Source organism: Aulostomus chinensis, chromosome 16 (assembly GCF_037954235.1).
Source record: "Aulostomus chinensis isolate RoL2024-O1b breed Wild chromosome 16, RoL_Achi_v1.0, whole genome shotgun sequence".
In the NCBI taxonomy this organism is placed as follows: domain Eukaryota; kingdom Metazoa; phylum Chordata; class Actinopteri; order Syngnathiformes; family Aulostomidae; genus Aulostomus; species Aulostomus chinensis.
Genome location: NC_141335.1, coordinates 511,561 through 532,500, shown reverse-complemented (window position 1 = coordinate 532,500; position 20,940 = coordinate 511,561). Strand labels below are relative to the sequence as shown.

At 49.7% G+C, this 20,940-nt stretch overlaps 1 protein-coding gene across 8 annotated transcripts in view; it reads left to right on the top strand.

The window, feature by feature from the left end:
• Positions 1-19,655, top strand: part of ninl (ninein-like) — a 32,322-nt gene extending 12,667 nt beyond the window's left edge. For 4 of the 8 annotated variants that reach the window (XM_086180604.1, XM_086180600.1, XM_086180601.1 and 1 more), the window contains exons 8-31: positions 1,943-2,119; positions 3,268-3,404; positions 3,569-3,709; positions 4,002-4,176; positions 4,299-4,409; positions 4,878-4,964; positions 5,699-5,855; positions 7,331-7,399; positions 7,566-7,690; positions 7,763-7,843; positions 8,893-9,020; positions 9,100-9,237; positions 9,571-10,992; positions 13,663-13,767; positions 13,848-13,917; positions 13,983-14,150; positions 14,407-14,481; positions 15,321-15,434; positions 16,679-16,825; positions 17,881-18,030; positions 18,229-18,342; positions 18,414-18,593; positions 18,699-18,812; positions 18,879-19,655. In XM_086180604.1, the coding sequence (XP_086036730.1) occupies positions 1,943-2,119; positions 3,268-3,404; positions 3,569-3,709; positions 4,002-4,176; positions 4,299-4,409; positions 4,878-4,964; positions 5,699-5,855; positions 7,331-7,399; positions 7,566-7,690; positions 7,763-7,843; positions 8,893-9,020; positions 9,100-9,237; positions 9,571-10,992; positions 13,663-13,767; positions 13,848-13,917; positions 13,983-14,150; positions 14,407-14,481; positions 15,321-15,434; positions 16,679-16,825; positions 17,881-18,030; positions 18,229-18,342; positions 18,414-18,593; positions 18,699-18,812; positions 18,879-19,070 (4,377 nt within the window). In that variant the 3' untranslated portion in view covers positions 19,071-19,655. Of the gene's footprint in view, positions 1-930; positions 1,314-1,942; positions 2,120-3,267; positions 3,405-3,568; positions 3,710-4,001; positions 4,177-4,298; positions 4,410-4,877; positions 4,965-5,698; positions 5,856-7,330; positions 7,400-7,565; positions 7,691-7,762; positions 7,844-8,892; positions 9,021-9,099; positions 9,238-9,570; positions 10,993-13,662; positions 13,768-13,847; positions 13,918-13,982; positions 14,151-14,406; positions 14,482-15,320; positions 15,435-16,678; positions 16,826-17,880; positions 18,031-18,228; positions 18,343-18,413; positions 18,594-18,698; positions 18,813-18,878 lie in introns of those variants that run through there. The other 4 variants (XM_086180606.1, XM_086180603.1, XM_086180607.1 and 1 more) reach the window with 4 other exon arrangements.
• The last annotated feature ends 1,285 nt before the right edge of the window (positions 19,656-20,940 follow it).

The following is a 20,940-nucleotide window of genomic DNA, read 5'->3' as shown; positions in this document are numbered from 1 at the left end:
GTCAGTTGTCCAAGCAGCCAGATGTTGGTAATGAAGTATTCTTATTATTCTTGAAAAACCATGAAAGAACTTAGCATCATTCACCTGCTAGGCAATGAAATCATGTCTGTGGCCAAGGGACATCTTTTATTGTCCAGCGTCTCCAGAGGAAGACAGGAAGATAGAAATCCTCCTCCAGGGAGCTGAGACCCATGCTAGTTAGCTTAGCACAGTGACTGGTAGTGGGTGGGAAGTGTTAGCGTAGCAGCGTCTCTGCCTGCATTAATATCAGGAGGGTTGTGTGTAACCTTGGTGATGAACACCAGTTTAACATGAGGAGACGTTGGAGTGGTAGAATCAGACACGTAGCCGGAACTACTTTCCTGACTGGGCGCAGTGATTTATCAGCTAGTTGCTGTTGATGTGATGATGTCATGACCAGAGAGGCTGCTGATGTCCTTCTACACGCGTCCACGCGAAAAGCAGCAGAACTAAGACTGTAGTTGTCAACTCTCCAGAGGAAACTCTGCTCCACTTGCTGGGGAGGAAACCATGGTGGTTCTGGTTCTGGCTTCAGTTCTGGTCCAACCTCTGATGAGCAAAACCCAGATTCACCTTTGCTAGACAGCTGTTCTATCAAAGTAGAGCAGGGGTCTCAAACTGATCCAGGAGATGTCGTGTGGCTGCAGGTTTTCATTCCAACCGAGCAAAAGCAACACCTGATCCAACCAATGAGCTGTGAGGACGCAGCTTAGCTGACTTAAGTAGAATCAAGTTGCTTTTGCTGGGTTGGAATGAGAACCTGCAGCCACACGACGCCTCCTGGATCAGTTTGAGACCCCTGAACCAGAGGAACAAACCTCCCTGGAGGCTCACGTGTGTCTGATGATGGTGCTGATTGGTTGTTGTGGTGAACAGCTGAGTGGGGCGTCACTGTCAGAGCTGCTGCAGCAAGGAATTGTGGGACGGCATCGTCCTCTGTCCTGGCAGGAAGACGCTGCGGTGTATCGATGCTAACAGAGGAGCTAACAGAGGAGGCTGGAGCTCCTTGAACTGACAGGTGGAACACATCCTTTGTATTGAAAGGGAATTCATCAGTCAAGATGATGAGGCACTCTTGAATGCAGCATCAGGGCTCCAATCAGGAGCCTCTGCTGCAGCTGGTAGGTCATTTGCCAATCAGGTGGGCGGGGCACAACCAGGTGCTGCAGGTTAACATGTTGCCAGGGACAGACATGCAGACTGAAGTCATAGGCTGCCCACCAGGTCTGTGAGCAGGCTGTGGTTTGTTGATGTGGATGAGGATGGATTGTTCCAGCTCTCGCTGCACTCAGGTGATGTCACGTTTGACACAGTGAGTGCGTGTGAACGGCGTCTCGAGAGGACACGAGTCATCTCTGGTCAAACGCATGTGATTGAACTTCAGTGACATTTCAGCAGATGTTGCTGACTACTTTTAAATCTAAATGTGAGAGAGACAAAACTGTTTCAGGATATTTTGCTTCCATCATGTTTTGAGACTCATGGACAGGCCGAGTCCATCGTATTTACCTGTTTTAGTTTAGCTGAGACTTCTGCTGTTTCACTTTGATTCAGATTCTGTAGCTGTCCTAGTTTCTTTGAGGCTCATGCAGGTTCATTCCTCTCTGGTCTCCAATGTCTGAGTGACACTGGAAGTCGGTCAGAAACTCATCTGGAGATTGAAACAGTTTCAGAACGGTGGGGAGGTCTCTGTGTTTGGTGGCAGTGTCTGAACATGACTGGCATCTGTGCTCGCTGCTTCCACCTTGTGAAAGGGGACAAATCCAGATTAGAGGTTTCACCATCACAGTGAGGCAGGAGGAGCTGCCGACTGCTTGTTGGAGCCGGGGGACAGTTTTACCTGGCTGCAGTCGGGCATTGACACAACTCCACCTTTCCTGTCTGAATGTGAATGGACTCTGGTTTTTGATCCACCATGCAGTCCCAGGTGCTGCTGGAGGGGTGCTCGCTGCGCTCCACCTCGCCCTCCCTGCTGACGGCCACAGTGGGCCAGAGGGTCCTCAGCCAGCTGGACGATGGCTCAGGCTGCACCAGCCCCGAGAGGGTTGTTGCCCTCTGGACCGAGGAGGGCATCCGGAAAAGCCGGGATATCCTGCAGGTGAGCAGAGCCCAGGGCCTCAGGAGCCAGGTACAGAGAGACAAGTCACAGTGCCACAGACGAGTGTCCCGCTGCATCTCTTCAGCATGTCACTAAGAAGAACTGCATGACCTGTCAATCAGGTGACGTGGTCAGAGCTCTTCCTGCCTGAATGATGAACAGATGGGCTTTCTTATTTGGAAATATGAGAGAGACGCAATCGTACTCGTCTCAACAGCAGGGATGAGGATCAAAACCCGGTTCTGCAGCACCTGTTTCCAATCAAAACATCAATAACTAATCAATCCTGCTATTGAGTCCCGTGGGTCCTATAACGGCATGTTCCACCTTGAGTCACGTCACAACAATCAAAACCGATCACCGGTCCACGTACACAACCCCGACCCACTGTCCAGTAAAGTTTTACAGTACAATTGAGTTGTAAGCGCTCTTTCATCACTGGCAGCTGCGGCAGTCCAGGGGGTGGAGCCACGTCTTCCTCTTGCCAGTTAACAAAAAATAGCAATCACTTTTCAGGATGATAAAAGCTAATTAGCTAAATAAGCATTAGCTTCTGTTGTGATGCTTTCAATATCGGCTCAGTCCAGCGGTCATGTGATCAAATGCAACATCAAGACATTAAAGCTGCTGTTTGGGTGAGAAATGTGTTTCCCCGCCGATAACCGATATATTTAAATATGTCTAGAATATATCTAAAAGTAGTAGTACAATAAGACCTATTCTAATTGAAGTGTATCAAAAGAAAGCATGTAATTGTGTTTTTACACCAAATAATGGAAAGGTATTGATAGTCGTGTCAATTAAGACTCCGATTGTTTAGGGGTCTAAATAATGGTGTCAGTATCATCAAGAACAATGATCCATCCTCACTCAGAGAGATCGCTGCAACATGCTTGTTGGTATGTAGTTGGCATGTCGAGTTTTCTTGTCATTAGTAACCCTGTTAATCTGATGAAGAATCCAGGCTTTCTGCCTGAAACTTCACGGTGGCTCTCCTCCTGTCTGCTCCACGAGCGGGACACGGAGGTCCACGTTGATCTCGCCGTTACAACCACGTTCCACTGTGGTGCAACATGTGACTGCAGCTCTGTGAGGCGGATGGCTTTTTTAGGCGAATAATGATGGGTTCTTGCTGGTTGTCCCCACAGATGCTGGACTTCCCCCTGGAGGAGCGTCTGAGTCTGGCAGACCTGACTCTGGCTCTGGACAACGAGCTGCTGGTTAGCGGCAACGGCATCCACCAGGCGGCGCTTATCTCCTACAAGAACGAGATCCAGCACCTGCTGTAGGTTTCTACACAACCATGCTGGTGTTGCCTCTGGGTCATGTGACACCTCAAAACTACGATGATGAGCTGATATCAGAGTATACGTGTAGTGTATATAAGTACCACAAGAACAAGTCGGTCGATGTATTTCTGCCACTGAGCGTGACGCAGCATGTGTTCAGGGTGGCGGTGGAGCAGGCGAGCCAGGAGCGAGACAAGGCGAAGGCGGACCTGGACTTGGCCGACCAGAGGAATCTGCAGCTGGTGAGAGAAGTGGACGACCACCACGCCAACATGGAGACACTGAACCAGAGCAGGATCCGGTCAGTTCCTGATGCTGCCATCACCAATGCAATCTAGTTCATTTGGAGATTTTAGATAAACATCAGAGTTCTGTCGGCCGTCTGGTCAGTGACCTGAACCACATGTTGAGGATGCTTGAAGTCACAGCTGGCTGCTGGGGAGGGTTCTCCCATGGTGACACTCGTATTTCGCTGGGGTCAGAAGACGTTTACACTTGTTAGGATCTGTCTGGTCCGACATCTCGATTCACTTAACTAAAGACGTGTGAGCCAATCAGATTGCAGCACTGATGAGCTGATCTGTGATTGGCAGGGACCTGGAGCAGGACTTCCGTGACCGGCTGACCGCTCTGCGCAGCCAGGCGGAGCAGGAGAGTGAGGCACTGCTGCAGCAGGTAGAGAGAGAGCGTGGCACGCTGCAAGAGGACCTGCGGCTGCTGAGGGTGCAGGAGGCGGAGCTACAGGAGGAGCTCTGCAGAACCACACAGGTTTGAAGGAGTCCCTCTCCTGATTTGACGTGTTTATCAGTCTGACATCTGTGTGTGGATGATGTCACAGTGATGTCATCAGCGCTGCTGTTCTTATGTATGGTGTGTACGTGTGTGTTCAGGAGAACTGCCGTCTGGAGGAGGAGGTTTGCGTTCTGAAGCTGAAACTGACGGACGCTGAGAGTTCAGTCGACAAACTGCAGAGTGACCTGGACCTGCTGCTGCAGGACAAGGTATCGTCACGACACACGCCACTATGCCTGACTTATGTTGGCACTTTACAGCACACGCCACGGCACACACCGTATGTCAACCTCAACACAAAAGCTGAGTGTTTATTTTTACACAAGAATCATTAGAATTTTCAGCAACCGTACTGCCTTCCTTCAGAAGGGAATCTGAGATTCGTACTCATTTGCCCATCAGTCTGAGGGTTCAAATGTCCCAACTGTCATCACTGATGGAACACACGCACGCACACACACACACACACACACACACACACACTCGCTCTTTTAGGTGTCAGGTGACTCGTGTTCTCGTAGCTGATGAATGTTTGATGAATATTTCCTGTGTGACTCTTCGTCTCTGCTCCCACTGATGAAGACAGCCTTCTTTGTCTTTAAACCAATAAAACTTTATTTAAATGGGTTGACTGACAGCAGGTGTGCACCAATGAGGTCTGTTTTTGTTTCCTATAGTTTGGCAGCTTGGACCCAGCCAGCAGCGGTCTGAATGCCGAGGAGCGGCTCTCTGAGATCGTCAAAGAGTACGACCTGCAGTGCCGGGTAAGAGGGTGACCTCACAACCCTTGTGCTGACCTTTCCACATGTAGGCTTTTATTTTGAAGGTCTACAGCAATGTTGCTGTGTTCAGGTTCAGGAGTCATTATCAGCTCATGGTGCATTCAGGAAACATGTCAGAAAAAAGAAACTTTCATGTTTGACTGCAGTAAAAAAAAAAGAAATGAATGGGTTTAGGATTTTGCTAGTTAATGATTACATGAAAAACTTGTGGAAATTAAGTTCAGTTCCTGGAGTTCATGCAAATTTAACCAACCCACAAATATTCCCCTTTCTTGTCGCCACTGTCATCATCATGATGTAGTGCTCATCATCTTGCTCGGGGTCATGACATCATCTATGAAGATTTGACTGACTTAAATGATGCTGAAGTGACATCATGATGGGGATTTGGATGACGAATGAACGGATGGTTTGACGGGTCTGTCGCCCTCTACTGGGTTAGGGAGGACTTTAGTTTATTTTTTTTGAGCATATGAGATAGAAATATTCAGAAATTACAAGATTGAACTTGTTGCCACAGTTTAGCTCCAAATGAAGGTCTGCATCATGATGAGTATATTGTGGTGGTCCTGATAACTTACTGCCCGTGCCCTGTGTGACCTGGTTATGTCCGTCTGCACCTGAACACATCATTGCTTCAACAGAAAATCAAGGTGAGGACACGTGTGTGTATTTGAGTGTGTTCAACCCCTCAATTACCTACTTGATGTGTTCAGGAGCTGCAGGATAGAAACGATGAGCTGAGCTCAGAGTTGGAGCTGCTGAAGAGTCAGAGGAGTAGCAGGAAGTCCAGATGCCCTGGAGGAGTCGAGCCTGCCGCCGCTGCCGTGTTCAGCTGGACTGAACAACGCTCCACGAAGGCATCCAACTCGGGTAAGGACCAATACTTCTACCTCCATTTGTCTTTCCCTTTTCATTCTTTTCCCATTTGACTTTTTCTTATTATTTACGGAGTCAAAGATGATCGACTGCAGCAGGAAGCTGCTGTGACCCAAGAACACGCATGACAGGAGACCACAGCATCAACAACCAGAATCATGTGTCAGTAACAAAATGTTGGACTCCTGCAACACTCAGATGTCCACATCGTTCAGCTGACAGCTGTCATGGAGGATTCATCTTACTGCAGCTCTGGAGTTGTGGAGACTTCAGCTCAACTGTTGTCTGTCTGTGTTCACACCTGCTGCCGGATTCACCAACCTGTTCTAAAGAACTCTCTTTAGAACTTCTTAATTTTAGATCTTAAGTGCAGCTCCTAGATATCTTCTTGAGAACAGCCCCACCACTTACGAATTTCTTTATTTGTCCTACTTACAAACTTCTTCAAATGCGTCATGAGTGTAGGCTGCATCGCAGCACCGCAACCAACGCTGACGTCAGCATCATCAGTTACCAATGGAGAGGGAGAAAAAGCGGTCTGAAAACTTTTCAGACCAGGAGCTGGAGGTGATGTTGGAGGAAATTAATTCAAGGAAAATTGATAACATGGGAGTAACTGCTGAAAACAAGAGGAGGGGGCGGGCCAAAGTGGCTGAGGCGGTCTCAGCGGTGGGAGGGAGGCTGAGAGACAGGGGAGGAGTGAAGGAGAGGTCTGGTCTTAGAGGCTCACCTTTTCACTGAGGCAGTTTAAGACAGGTCTGGGTTGTCTTACACTTGAGGAAAAAATGAAGAACTTTGATTTCAAGAATACCATTTCTTAAGTATTTTCCTAAGACGAAAGAGATGAAGAAAGGTGTGAAAATATTTAAGAACCTTTTTTGAGTATCGCTTTTTCTCTATTTCCTTCTTAAGACTTAATTTAAGAAAAAAGTGACACTTAAGAAGATTTCTTTTCTTAAGAAGGCTTTGTGAATCCGGCCCCTGGTCTGATCCTCGTGATTTCTCTCATTTCTTCTGTTGATTCCTGACTGATAAAATAGAGGAGTGTCAGCAGCAGCTCTGCTCGCTCTCTTCTTTTAGAGCAGAGATCTGAACCCAGGAGACGCGTGTGGAGACGCCTGTATTAACTCCCAGGGGTACCCAGCGCCCTTGGGACAGGTCTTGATCGCAGGTGTGCTCAGGGCCTCTAAACCACTAACCTGAACTGTTTAAGTAAAACAGGAAGTTTGAATTTAAATTCAAGAAAGACATCAGTCGAAACTGGATTTTAGTTCCTGATTAGCCAGTTTGTTCTGTTCAGGTAGAGATGTGGACACACCCACACACACACACACACTGACTTCCCATGTCAGCGGGTCAGCTGTGTCTTGTCCAGGTTTGTCCTCAGTCTGGTGTCTTCTTGTCTCTCTGCTGATTTGATGTTGTTTAATTGATGTGATCAAAGTTGCTCAGGTGTTTGTGTTTTTCAGATGATTCAGAAATGAAGCGTAGCTCACCCTACCCTGCTAGGAAGGAACTGCAGCCAGATCAGCAAACTGGTGAGACTCAGACACGCGCTCACACACCCACACATACACACAGGACACCCAGATTGTATCACTGTGGGGACATAAACCTTAAAGGTCTTCTTTTAGCCACATTCACTTGCTTTAAGTGTGTCCTCGGGGAAAAGATGTGTTTTCTGTCTGTTTTTGTGTGTGTCAGCTGTGGCGACGCTGGACGGTGTTCCTGGTGCAGCCATTAGCATCCAGACTGAACTGGCGGTGGAGCAGCTGAAGCAGAAGCATGAGCAGGAGCTGCAGCAGCTCAACATCCAGCTGGAGACTCAGGTCCAGAGGCAGCACACCTCCCGGCACACACAATAAAACACACAACATTAAAACTCTCATTGGCGTCTGCAGGTTAACTACTATGAGCGCAGTCTGGAGCTGATGAGGCGGAGCATGGAGCTGGAGCGCAAAGACATCTCTCAGGCTTTCAAGGTAGACAACAGGAACGTGCGTCTTCCTTCATTTCAAGGAGAGGTGATATGACCTGAGCTGTAACTGCTGTTGAGGTGTCGGATCCTCATGTTCAGCAGTGCCAGTGTCACATCACCGGGTACCTGTGTTTGGAAGTCCAGCAAGCTGTTTCAGTGGCATCAAGGCGTCCCAGACTCGTGTGTGTGTGGAGAGAGAGATACCTGGATATACATCTATATAATATGTGTGTGTATGAATGAATGATGTCCTCGTGCCTGCCCCCCCCTCCCCCGCTCAGGTGCAGAGGTTTTACTGCTGCTAACCACTTGCTTCTGTGTAAAACCGTGCACCAGCACCCCAAACGTACGTTTCAGGCATGTGGGAACTTTAACTTCGCTGATCCTCCTAAAGAGGCCAGAAGCAGGGGAACGTGATGGAGACCAGCAACAGAAAAACATCTCCATGTTCGTTCATTGTTGCGGGACTGTGTCCATACTTGGGCCAGGACCAAGCTGGATTAGCAGCTAGCCTGAAGCTAGAGGAACTCTGATCACATGACCCTACACCTTCTGACTCTACAACACCAGCGAGTCATGAAGCACCAGAGTCCCAGATGTGTTTAGTTGGTGGGGGGCCCTGGAGGGCTGGAAGTCAGCAGGAAGTCCTCACAATGATGACCAATCACAGTGGAGTGGGCAGGGCAGGAGGCAGACACAGAGGAGGAGAAAGGGGATTCGTCAGTTACAGACTGCTTTCATGCAATGCAGGAAATACCAGGAAGAGAGACGGCAGTCACAGCACCCCAAAGACCTACAAGGCTACAACAATGGACACGCCCACTTTACTGTGACTGGCAGTGGCTGTAAATGGACAAAAGACAAAAAATACACTCAACTTTCCTTTTGTACACAATCGGTATTTGACATCAGCAGCTTTGAAACAGGGTCAGTGGCGTTTTCGTGAATTTTAGGGGTTTGAAAGTGTGGGCAGTGTTTGGTTAGAGGTTGGGATCTGTGCTGCTGATACACCACAGCTGCATAACCAGACTGACACATCATCTCTTGTCTCAGCTGGAGATCAGTGAGCTTGAGGAGCAGAAGGCTCAGGCGGAGCGGCAGGCAGAGCAGCTGAAGGAGGCGCTGGACAAACTGCAGATCCAACTTGGAGGAGGAGGGTGGAGCTGTGAGCAGGAGCGCAGGTGATCAAACAAATACATTTCTGTCTCAGCCGTCTAGAAGTGGTACACCTTTGCATCTCATGTGGCTTTCTGTTCCCAGAATGCAGCGAGAGCGGGCTGAGACGGAGCAGAACTTTGCCAGAGAGATCCGTAATCTGGTCCAGAGGCTGAGCACTGAGAAGGAGCAGCTGGAGGCGGAGCTTAAGCTGAAGATGGACCAGGAAGTGATGCTGGTCAGGTGGGTGGAGACCTCGCCCTCAAGATTTATCACTGTTGATACAGACAAATGACGAAATGGTGACTGTTGCCATGGTGATTATTTTGGCGACGTTTGGGTTTGTTGTCGGTAGCTGCTCATCCCTGGAAGCAGACTTGGAAAAGAGAGTGTTGCATACAAAGTATTCTTTAAGGCCTGAGGGCCAACATCATCTCATACAAAGATCATTGTGATCGTTGCCATGGTGATCAGCTGCTGTCGGTGAATGTCATGAACATCTGACCTTCAGGAAGTTCCATTGCTCAATAGGAAGTGTACTCTGAAAACGGGTGTATGATCTAACACTGTAAGCAGGGAGGACGGCGAGAAGAGACTCTCTCAGATGAAGCAGCAACATGCCGAGGGTCAGCGCCACCTCCTCCACCAGCTCCACCTGGAGCGCCAGCGGCTGCAGGAGCAGAGAGGATGTGGGGGGCAGGAGATGCTCCAGAAGGAGGCAAGAGTGGAGGAGTTTACCTCTGAGAGGAAGCAGCAGGAGCAGCAGCACCAGGAGGAAGTGCAGCTCCTGAAGGAGCAGGTCTGCAGTCTGCAAGAGGCCATTCAGGGCTGCAAGCTGAAGCTCAGTGAATCAGAAGGCAGCATCGAGGAGTTCCGAGGGCACCGTGGTCATTTAGAGGAGGAGCTCCAAGCTTCTGGTGAGCGGTGTCGTGAGCTGGAGGCCCGGCTGGAGGAAGCATGCGCTCAGTTGGAGGAGAGTATCACCTTCCTGGAGTCTCAGGAACGTTTAAATCAACAGCTGGTGTTCCAGAGGAGTGCTGTGGAGGAGGAGCTGCAGCTGCTGCGGTGCCGGGAGGAAAGGTTAGTGCTGCAGGAGACGCAGTTGAAGGAGCAGCTGGGAAACCTCCAGGCTGCATCCGACAGCATTCTGCAGGACAGGGAGGTGGTGGCTGATAACTGCAGCCGTCTCTCCAATGCCTTTGTCCAGCAGCAGGCACAGCTCACAGCCAAAGACCAGACCGTTCACAGCTTGAGGGCGGAGCTTGTGGCTCTGCAGGAAGCCACAAGCTCCAAAGAAGAATGTGTTTGCAAGCTGAAGGCAGAGTTGGACTTGTTGAAGACGGACCGCTCCAGGCTGATCCAGGACCTGAAGGAGCAGGCCATGGCAGTTGACTGTCTTCGGCTTGAGCTGGATGGACTCCGGGAGGAGCTGGCCAGGAGGCGGAGCAACGAGGAGTGTTTGCAAGCAGCTCTGAAGCATGAAGAGAGCCGGACCTCAAAGCTCCAGTCCGATCTGGATGAGGAGAAGGAGGAGGTGAGTCGTCTCAGCCAGGAGAAGTGGAACTACACTCAGCTGGCGGACCAGCTCTCTGCTCAGATTGTAGAGATGGAGGAGGAAATCTCCACCCTGAGAGACCATCTCCGAGATCTGAGCTCCCAGCTAAATGAAACCGCTGACCTGGTCCCAGACCTCCGCCGACAGCTCAACTCCAAAACATGTGAGGTGGATCGTCTCCGGGCTGAGACGGCAGAGCTCACTCAGCAAGTCAAGACCTCCTTTGAGAAGCGCAGTGGTGACGTTCAGCAGCTGGAGGAGCTGAATGTGGCTCGGAGTCTGGCGGTCCAGCTGCAGCAGGACCTGCTGGACTCCCAGAACAATCTGAGGCTGATGGAGGAGGACTTTGTCAGAGAGAAGAAAATGATGGCGCAGCAGCTGATGGAGCTGGAGAAGCTGGTTCTGGTCCTGGAGGAGGTGATGGACCCGGCCAGTCTGCACAGGTTTGTGGAGCATGAAACCGGCGTCATGATCAAACATCCCGACCAAATCATGACTAACCTCCATCCGCCGCCGTGCTTGAAACACTTAAAAGACTAACTACATCGATCACGTGATCAACTAGAGGAGTGAAAGCTCCCACAATGCACTGCTGCAGACTGAAGGTCTAACCAATGACGAAGCATGACATCATTGCTAAATCACTCTGATCTGTTCATCTCCTCTCTGCTCCTGTTTTCACTCTGAGTTTGATTTCTTATACTTCTCTGTTTTTGTGCTCATTGGTGAGATGAAGAGTTCCCACCCCGGCGTGCAGCAGAAGAACATGAACTTTAACATAAGGAGGGAAATGGGTCACTGCCAAAAAGTGTCCAGGGTTCTAGACTGCAACCAACATGTTCCCATGTTCAGGGAACACACCGCTGGCTAGTATCAGCTCATCTTGATTTAATCAGTCAGGTCAGGTTTATTTGTGTGTCACCAAACCCCAACCAAAGTTCTGTCCTGACTCTGTCCAAGTAGAGCAGGTCCAGCACCTCCCTCCTTCAATGAACCTCCACCCAACAATTCTCCATCAGCAGCACATCCTGCAACAGCAGCCACCAGAACCTTCCTTTACCAGCAGGAAGGTGGAGCAGATCCAGGATCAGTGGGGACGGAGAGAGAGCAGGAGAGCAGGACAGAGACAAAGACAGAGAATGGAGGAAGACAGAGAGACAGAAGGAAAGAGGGACAGAGATAAAGAGGGAGAGAAAGGAGGAGAGACTGATGGACAGAGACAAAGACAGAATGGAGGAAGACAGAGAGACAGAGGGACAGAGACAGAGGGAGAGAAAGGAGGAGAGACTGATGGACAGAGACAAAGACAGAGAATGGAGGAAGACAAAGAGACAGAAGGAAAGAGGGACAGAGATAAAGAGAGAGAGAGGAGGAGAGACTGATGGACAGAGACAAAGACAGAGAATGGAGGAAGACAAAGAGACAGAAGGAAAGAGAGGGACAGAGATAAAGAGAGAGAGAGAGAGGAGGAGAGACTGATGGACAGACGGGGACGTGAGCAGGTGGAGCTACGGGTGGCAGCTGGAGCCTCTTCAGGTCTGGAGCCTCCTCCAGCAGCACCAGGATCTGGGATGAGGGGAGAAGAAGAGGAGTTAGTAACACGTCTGAGGACAGGAGGAGGAGAGAGAAGCCCAGTGCATCATGGGAGATCCCAGCAGTCTGAACCTATAGCAGCAGGTCTAAGGGCCAGCCTAAGCAGTCCTGTCTATAAGCCTGATCAACAAGGAGGTCTTAAGTCGGCTCTTAAACATAGAGAGGGGGTCTGGGTCCTGGACTGAAACTGGGAGACGGTTCCACAGGAGGGGAGCCTGGTAGCTGAAGGCTCTGGCTCCATTCTACTGTTAGAACTCTAGGAACCAGCAGGAACCCTGCATCCTGGGAGTGAAGGGTTCCAGCTGGATCATAGGGGACTAGGACCTCTGTCAGGGATGAAGGAGCCTGACTGTTGAGGACTTTGATGGTAGAAGGAGAATTTTAAATTCTGTTCTGAATTTGACAGGGAGCCATGCAGAGAAGCAGTCCAGGAGAGACCTGGTCTCTGCTACCAGTTCTAGTCAGGGGGGCAGCAGCGTTCTGGACCAGCTGGAGAGTCTTTAGGGACCTGTTAGTCCAGCCTGGTAGGAGGGAGGTGCAGTAATCCAGCCTGGAAGTGACAAAAGCAGGGACTAGTTTTTCTGCATCTTCTTGAGCCAGGATGTGTCTGATCTTAGCGATGTTACGTAGATGGAAGAAGGCGTCCTGGAGGTTTGTTGAATGTGGGAGTTGAAGGATCCTGGTCAAAGAGAACTCCTAGGTTCCTACGGTGGTGCTGGGGGCCAGGGTGGTGCCATCCAGGGTACCTGTCTCATCAGATCAGGTGGTCCTCAGGTGTTTGGGCCCAGCACAAGAACTTCAGTTTATCAGAGTTTAATAAAGGAAATGATGGTCCTCCATGTTTTTATTTGCTTTTTATAATATGAATGTAAAACAATCTCAGGATCAGATCAGATGGTCCTCCCAATTCATTCCCTTCCTCACGACCTCACACAGGAACCAGTTCCCCACCTCCCCATCTTCACCGCCGGTGACAAAGGTCTGAACTGCACTGGACACCCTAAAATGCGGTTGTTGTCCAGTTTACAGTGACCACCTTTACATGTCTTCAATATTCCTCTGTAATTGTGACTGACAATATCCCAAATCCCACGGGGGTCGTGGTCCAGCATGTTCACATTGCAATTTTGGAATTAGGCTTTTTTCCAATTCACTTGGGATTTAAGAGCATTCAGTGGTTCGGTCCCCTCTTCCCCCAGTGGCCGTATCAACCTGACTTGAGTTGAAAGAGAAGTCATCAAGTCGGTGAGAGATCTTTTAAACATCTTCAAGAACCTCTAGTGGTCCAATTTCTTTGGAGCAGTTCTATGAAACTCCACATGGTAGCAACGACGTCTGGACAGACGTTCGATAATCCAGCTGGTTTTCTGAACCACACTGAGGTCCTCAGATCTGTAGAAGAAAGAACACTGAAGCTTTAGCCCTGATGTCAGATGGGTCATATGACCTGGTGTCCTCAGGTCACTGGTCAGCTGATGCTTGTGTGTTTACACTCTGACCCACACATGTGGGGGCTGTAGGACTCAGCTGGAGGGGGCTCGCTCAGATAACGTTGCTCTGAAGGAGCGCCTGAGCGTCCTGCAGCAGGAGGTTCAGGCTCTGGAGGACGATGTCGCCAAGAAGAGGTGAGTGAGGGCCGTGACCTTCAGTGACCTTTCTGTTGTGGTGCGGCGTGGAAAGGTAACCCTGCTGCTTCTGTGGTCAGGAGAGAGCTGGAGGAGATGGAGCAAGAACACGAGTGCTGCAGACAAGAAGAGGAGAGGCTGCACAAAGAGGTAACAGCATCCTCCCATCTGTTGCCCCAGACTTTGACCTGACCTCTGACCTTTGACACATGCAGAACGCCACCCATCGAGAGGAGGTCCTGAGTCTAAGCAGCAGGAACCTGCAGCTGAGCCATGACAACAGTGAGCTGAGTGCCCGTCTCAGCGAAGAGCTGAAATCAGTCCAGATGCTGCAGGATCGGCTGGCGTCGGTCTCCAAGGAACAGGAGGAGGGCGGAGCTACGGTGAGGAGACAATGAGCAGCTGCATTGGTCTTCCTCTGATTTTTTTACCTAAACTTTGAGTTTGAAGGAATGACAAAGTGAGAAGTTTGGCGTGTTGACAGAGAGACAAGATGCTCCCAAGCATCACAGAATCACAGCTCTGATTTAGAAGAGTTCCAGCTTACGTTTCAGTGTGAACTTTTGGGACTGAGGGTCGTGTTTGTGAGACGAATAACGGTTCTGCTCTCTGATTGGGTGGCACACCTGCTGGTTTCAGGTGCTGCAGCAGCAGGCAGCCTGGATGCAGGAAAGATGTCTGCTGGAGGAGGAGCTGAGCTGCTGCAAGGACAAGGTCAGAGGTCATTGCAATTCTTCCTGCCAGCCAATGTGTGTGTTGTTTCACCCTGGAGTCTGAATGTTTGATCGAGGACCCGTCTGAGGAAGTGGGATCGGTCAACAACAGCAATTTAACTGTCACCATTTCAACAAGCTTTTTTTTAACAGCATGCAGTTACTCAGGCACTCACTGGCCCTCATCTGTCAAACCAGCGGTGCGACAGGACTGGCGTGAGATTTAGAAAACATGCGTATCTCACCAATCCCAGCGTAGGAACAAGAAGCTGTTGGTAGATTCAGCAGCTGAAATCTATTGTAATTATTATAATCACGCCTCTATGAACGCGTGGTTTGGAAGCCGCTAGCGTTTACAACATGGAGAGACGCAAGCTGGCAAAGAAAAAGAACTTGTCAGAGGCTGAGATGGAGACTCTCAGGAGTCTGGTAGCCACGCACCGTTGGGTGGCCTGAAATCAAAAATAAAAGGCAAGCAAAAAAATGCGGTGTGGAGAGAAATTACAGCTGCGTTCCCACAGTCACTCGGACAATGGAATATTTAAATTTCTACATCAGTGATGGTGAATAAAACATTTGATGGTTAAACATTTGAGACGACTTGGAATAAAAACTTTTATTTGAAATAAGTGGGTAAAACTAAGGACAAAAAGAATTGGTCCGACCTGAAACTAGCTATGAAAAGGTGTGTTGCCGCTCTCAGGTGCAGCACGCTTTCTTATGGCTGTATTAAGAGGTTCGCCTTGCTAACTGCTAACACTACCAAGGCATCACATGACATCACAAAGATACACGTAGCATCGCCTCACTGTTGATCTCCTTCTGTGTTTTGAATCCCAGCTGGTTCATCTTGTGGTGCTGGAGGCGGAGCTTAGCAGCTTGACTCAAAAGCAGCAGTGGCTGGAGGAGGAGCGAGCCCAGTTGCTGAGAAACGCAGATGAACATAACAACAAGGTCCCTCCTGGTGTTGCTAGTGCTGCATAGAAGAGTGGTTCTCAAACTGTTTAGATTAAGTACCACCTCTGAAGAACCAGAGTCCAAGCAGCACCTTGGTGACCAAAGTTGGAGCTGCAGAAGTGCAGCGACTCTGCTGAGCTCCAGACGCCTCAGCAGAGTCGGACTGAGTCCAGTTAGGACTGTTGTTGATCTGGTAGTTGACCGGCATCAGCCACAGTACGTGAAGGTGTAAAACAACTGGCATCTCTGCTACACAACAGTCACACACCAATGGCCGACCTCTCTCTTACACACACACACACACACACACACAGAGCTAAAATACAGATATTACAAGTCCACCACTGGTCAGGGTTGGTAAGTGCAACTTACACCAGGCTAACGTGAAGAAAAGGGAGATGCTTTTCTTGCTCAGACATGTTGCTGTGCGAGGAAGGAGGGAGCGCAGGGTTCGCTGCAAGTCCAGTGAAGAGTCCACGTCCGTTCCTTCGCTGACTGTCTCCAGGCGCTGGAATGGGTTTCTTCTGCTCTGCAGTGACCGACGGAGGCCAAAGTCCCCTTGAGCTGCACACAAGCCAACTGCACAAATCTGCAACATCCGTGATGTCATCCAACTGGATGACGTCACAGAGGCTACTTTTACTGCGTTCAGGTTGTTTTTCCCATCATCCAGCATGATTTATAAGTGGTACCCAGTTTAAGCACACATGATGGGTGTCACGTCTGTGGCTCATGGCGGACACGGCTGCTGGCCGCCTCTCTGCAGCTCTCAGGCTTTCTGTGAGGAGGCGACATGGTCCGAGGCTTCCTGGGCGTCTGCTGCTGGTGGAGCTCATGGTGGACTGGTGGACCTGGACTGCGTCCGTCTTTGCTGAGAACGTGCTGCTGCGCTGCTTGAACAGCCAGTCGCACTCGTGCTCTGTTCAGATGCACGTCATGTGATTGAATGTGAGCGTGGAGTCCAACACAAAATATGACAAGACAGACAAAACCCATTGTGGGTTACGATTCGGTTCATGTATTTTGATGCAAAAGTATTCACTGTTTTGATAGTTTTCTTTGTTTGAAAATGAAACAAGTAAAAAACACATTTAAAACAAATATTTCTGGGATTCCTCTTTGTACCACTAGAGGGAGACTGCATACAACTTAACACTTTGAGAACCACTGCTGTAAAATGATGTCATAAACTCTCTCCGGGTTGTGCTCAGGTGTGATAACATGTTCTTCCTGCTCATCAGGTGGAGACGCTGCAGCACTCTTTGCTCTCACTGGAGGAGGAGGCGGAGCTACTTCGCTCTCAGCTCCACGCCATCAGTCAGGAGAAACTTGGCCACGCCCAGTGTGTGGCTGACCTGCAGAGGACGCTGCAAGACGCCCAGAGCAAGGTCAGGGATGAGGAGCGCGTAGATCTTCTTGCTCTGCTCTGATTGGATGTTTCAACATGAGCCTGAAGGACAGGACGGCACCATATCTTATATATGGGACCTTGTTCTGTTCAGACATGACATTCATCTCCCCTTGAATACTTGACTGATGGATGGCGTTTATGGGCATGAACATTAGCATCCTTAGTTAAAGTCCCCCAGCACTCTCAAATTAGCCTGTTAACTTCAAAGGTAGAGGGTGTGTTTCCCCAAAATAAAACACAAACAAGAATTCAATCAGTTCAGTCATTCAGTGCCATTTTTGATTGTTTTGCAGTCGCTCGTGTCACTGCGTTCCGCCATCTTGGACATGGTACAGTCCCAGGTCTCACTTGGCTGGTTCCTGCTCTTAGTTCAGCAACATGCTAATGTTATGGGCCCATGTCGTTGGTCTATGGCACCATGTGTGCGCCGTGCGTTCAGGGCATGTTCACCCTCATCTTTGCTTTTAGAGGGCGTGTAATCAGAGCTGAAACCACGGCGCTAAGAGGCCATCATTAGACTCCTGATTAGTCAAAAGTGTGGTTCAGATGTGACATCACTCAACCAATCAGAGAGCCTCGTGTCCCAGTTTAGGTCAGGAGTTGATCCATGGCGCACGTTTCAGCTCAGGAGAAGTGAGCACTCCTCACCTGAAGAAACCGAGTGTACCGACGCCATCAGAGGTTGAGCAGGTTTGGGAGGTTAAAGGGGAGGACACTTGGAGCGATGATGTCATTTGCCCTGATTTCAATCTAGCGATGATGCTCGAGCTTGACTGGGTGCCACGTAACTGAATATGATAAACAAAAAACAACAATGCCAGTTTGGCAACCATACTGTTGCATTAGCAGTTAGCATTAGCAACATAATGGCTCCATCTGCTTGCTGGAGGAGAATGTATGAGTGAACAGTTGTTAGGTTCACAGCAAAACCCCTTAAATTGGTGCAGTGTGAGGACTTCTCCAGTTTACTGGTCATGATTATGAACATCAGCTTCATCACTGCAGCTCCCAAACCGCTGTCGACATGTGCAGGTGCAGCAGCTAGAGGCTGAAGTCAGGAAGCTGCTGGGGGAGAAGGAGGAGCTCGGTCAGGCTCAGGAGGATCGGCGCCGTCAGGCTTCTGGCATCCTGCAGGAGGAGACCCACCAATTGAGAGTCCAGAACCAGGAGCTGCAGCTGAAGGTGGGAGGCGGAGCCTCATCTGGTGGTGTCAACAAATCAAAGATGTAGAATAAAGGAGATTTGCCCTGTCAGGTCTGAGAGGAGGGAACATGTATCTTGATGTTGGCCAGTCTGTACTGAGCGTGTGCTACGATGGAGGGAAAGCGCTGCTGCGTCATGTCTGCCAGATTTATGTCCTTCTGTTGTTGTTGTGGTCAGCTGTCTGTGCTGCAGGTCCAGAGTCTGGACATCCAGCAACTGATCCAGGAGCAGCAGAACCTGAAGGCCAAATTGAATCACCTGGAATCAACAAGACCCCAAACTGAAGACCGGGTCAGAACCAAACCCAGCACATCTGTCATTGTCCTCCTCTCTCTCTAAGTGTCCTTTCATGCTCCCCATAGGTGGAGGTGGATGCACCCCCCTCCCTGGCGCAGGTGCAGCAGCAGAATTATGAGGGCAGTAGGGAGCAGGTGGTGGAACTTAGGGCTCAGCTGCAAAAGGAAAAGGGGTGGAGTCAGCAGCTGGAGGAGGAGCTAAGGCTGCAGGCTCAGGAGAGCTGCTCCCAGATCAGCGTGAAACAGGTGACTCCCAGCAAACAGGCACAGTGTTGCAGCAGCCAGCAGGCGTGTTTGATGGCAGTGACGCTGTGATGTCAGCGTGTGAACGCATGTGCATGTTACGTTCAGGATCAGTATGTGAAGGCGATGGCGGAGCAGCAGCAGAGGACAGAGGAGCTGGAGATCAAACTGAAGGGGGTCCGTGTGGTCCTGGAGGAGAAGGTGCAGCAGCTGAGAGAACAGGTTGGTCTGCAGATGTCCTTTTTTTGCCGCGGTCGGGTTTGTAACTTCGCCTCATCTTGTCTGCAGCTGGCGAAGAACAACAAGTCCAGCATGCTGCTGAAGGACGTGTACGTGGAGAACGCTCAGCTGATGAAAGCCTTGCAGGTCACCGAGCAGCGGCAGAAGAATGCGGAGAAGAAGAATTTCCTGCTGGAGGAGAAGGTCAATGCTCTCAACAAGCTGCTGCGGGAGATCGTCCTGATGTCGCTTGCCACATAACTCCAGAACTCCGCCTCCGGTCACCATGTTTGAAACCTTCATCAGTGTCAGTTTGAACATGTTCGCCTTGCTGGACATGGAAATATTTGAGAACTGGACATGTGATGCCCTCCTTATCACACGATTGGCTCAAACTTGTGATGTCATTTCTGGGTTTTTGTCTGAACCACCCTCTCAATTCATATTTCAGAAAGGTCAAAGGTCAATTGTAAAGCTCTTTAGTATTTTCCCATGAGGTCAGAGTCTAAACTCTCATGAGGACTCAGGTGACCCTGGCCTCGTGATTGAGATCTTATTGATAAATCCCAATGGATCAATGAATTATTTTGGATCAAACAGAATCAAAGACAGACGTCAAACAGGATGAGACCAAGTTAGTCTTTGACCCCATGAGTCTGAAACAACCTGGTTCATATCTGCTGGTTTCAGCTGTGGCCTGGAGTCACGCTGCTGCTGACATCAAGGACGCACGCACATGCGCAGCAGTTTCCAAGCCAGGGTATGTATGATATTGCATAATGTTTATGTTTAACTTCTGTTTTTTTGTCAAAGTGAGACTTAAATCTTATGAGCCAGTTTCCTGCCCCCCCCCCCCCCCCCCCCCACAAAGAACTCTCCACTCACGTTCTCACGTTGACAGAACCACATTAAATTATCAGCTTTTGCCACTCTGGGACCCTGAGTTGTGGTTTGGTCACCTGTACCTCTGAAGCCAAGGCTTCTGGAGGGACGTTGCTCCCACCTTCAACTTTCCCAGTCATTTAAACTGCAGTTGACAAAAAAAACATAGCAATTGTCCACCTGTCCTCCTGACGGAAAGGTCAGGGGTCAAGTGAAGGTGGACAGGAGAACAGATGAGTCAGAAGAGGATCGCGGCGCTGAGAGAACCTGATGACACTCACTAACCAACGTGATGAAGCGACGGCCATGTTGCTGACATGGGTCTGGCTCATGGAACTACAATGTTCTGTAGATGGACTACAGAACGGCCATCTTAGATCCTTCAACTTCTTCGTAGTAAAAATAGAACTCCATTACTGAGGTGGAACTCTGATAAAAGCTGTCGGGGTCTGATGGCAGGTCTCAGAGCAGGTCGGAGGCTGTCCCAAACCACAACTGGTGCGAGCAGCGACCTACTTCTCAACCTAAATTCCAGCCTAAACACGCCCACATTGTAGGTCGGTTCAGGTGCATCCTACGGAGCAACCTATGGCCCACAATGCACCGCGGACTTCTTCTTCGTCCCCTAAAAACTTGTGGACCCTCAAGCCAAGTTAGCGCCACCAACAGTCTCCCATTCTGATGAACACCAACATTTATAGTTGTTGATGACTAAAGGTGCGTTAATGTGCTTAATAATAGAGGATGAGTGAAAGGAGCTCAGAGTGGAGTGCAGTACCACAGTCAGGCCAGCAGGTGGGGCTTTCGTTGGTGGTTTACCTATTTGCAGTATCTATGCTCTGCCAGCAGAGGTCGTGCTTCCCCACCAATCTACTAGGGCGTCTGAATGGTGCCGCCGTGTTTAGGTCGTAGCAGGAGGACGTAGGTTGGTACTTGGCAGTTCGGACGCAGCAAATCACAAAGGGGACAGGAAATGATGTCAGTGTTTTCCCCTCTTGTCAATCACATTTATCCCAGTTATTACTGTGGGAAATGATTGACAGGTGTGTTGGTCTACTAATCTCCTGTGACATTGTTGATAGAACTTGGAAATGAAGAGTTGAGTGACCAGCAGAGGGCAGCAGCCTCCTGGAGGGACGGCTGGATTGGGTTCTGCTGCTGCTTCTGGTCATGTATTCCTCCCTAACCTCCAGTAACTGGGAGAATGAGCTGCCTGCTAATGCTAATGCTAACCGAAGTGGAGTGCAAA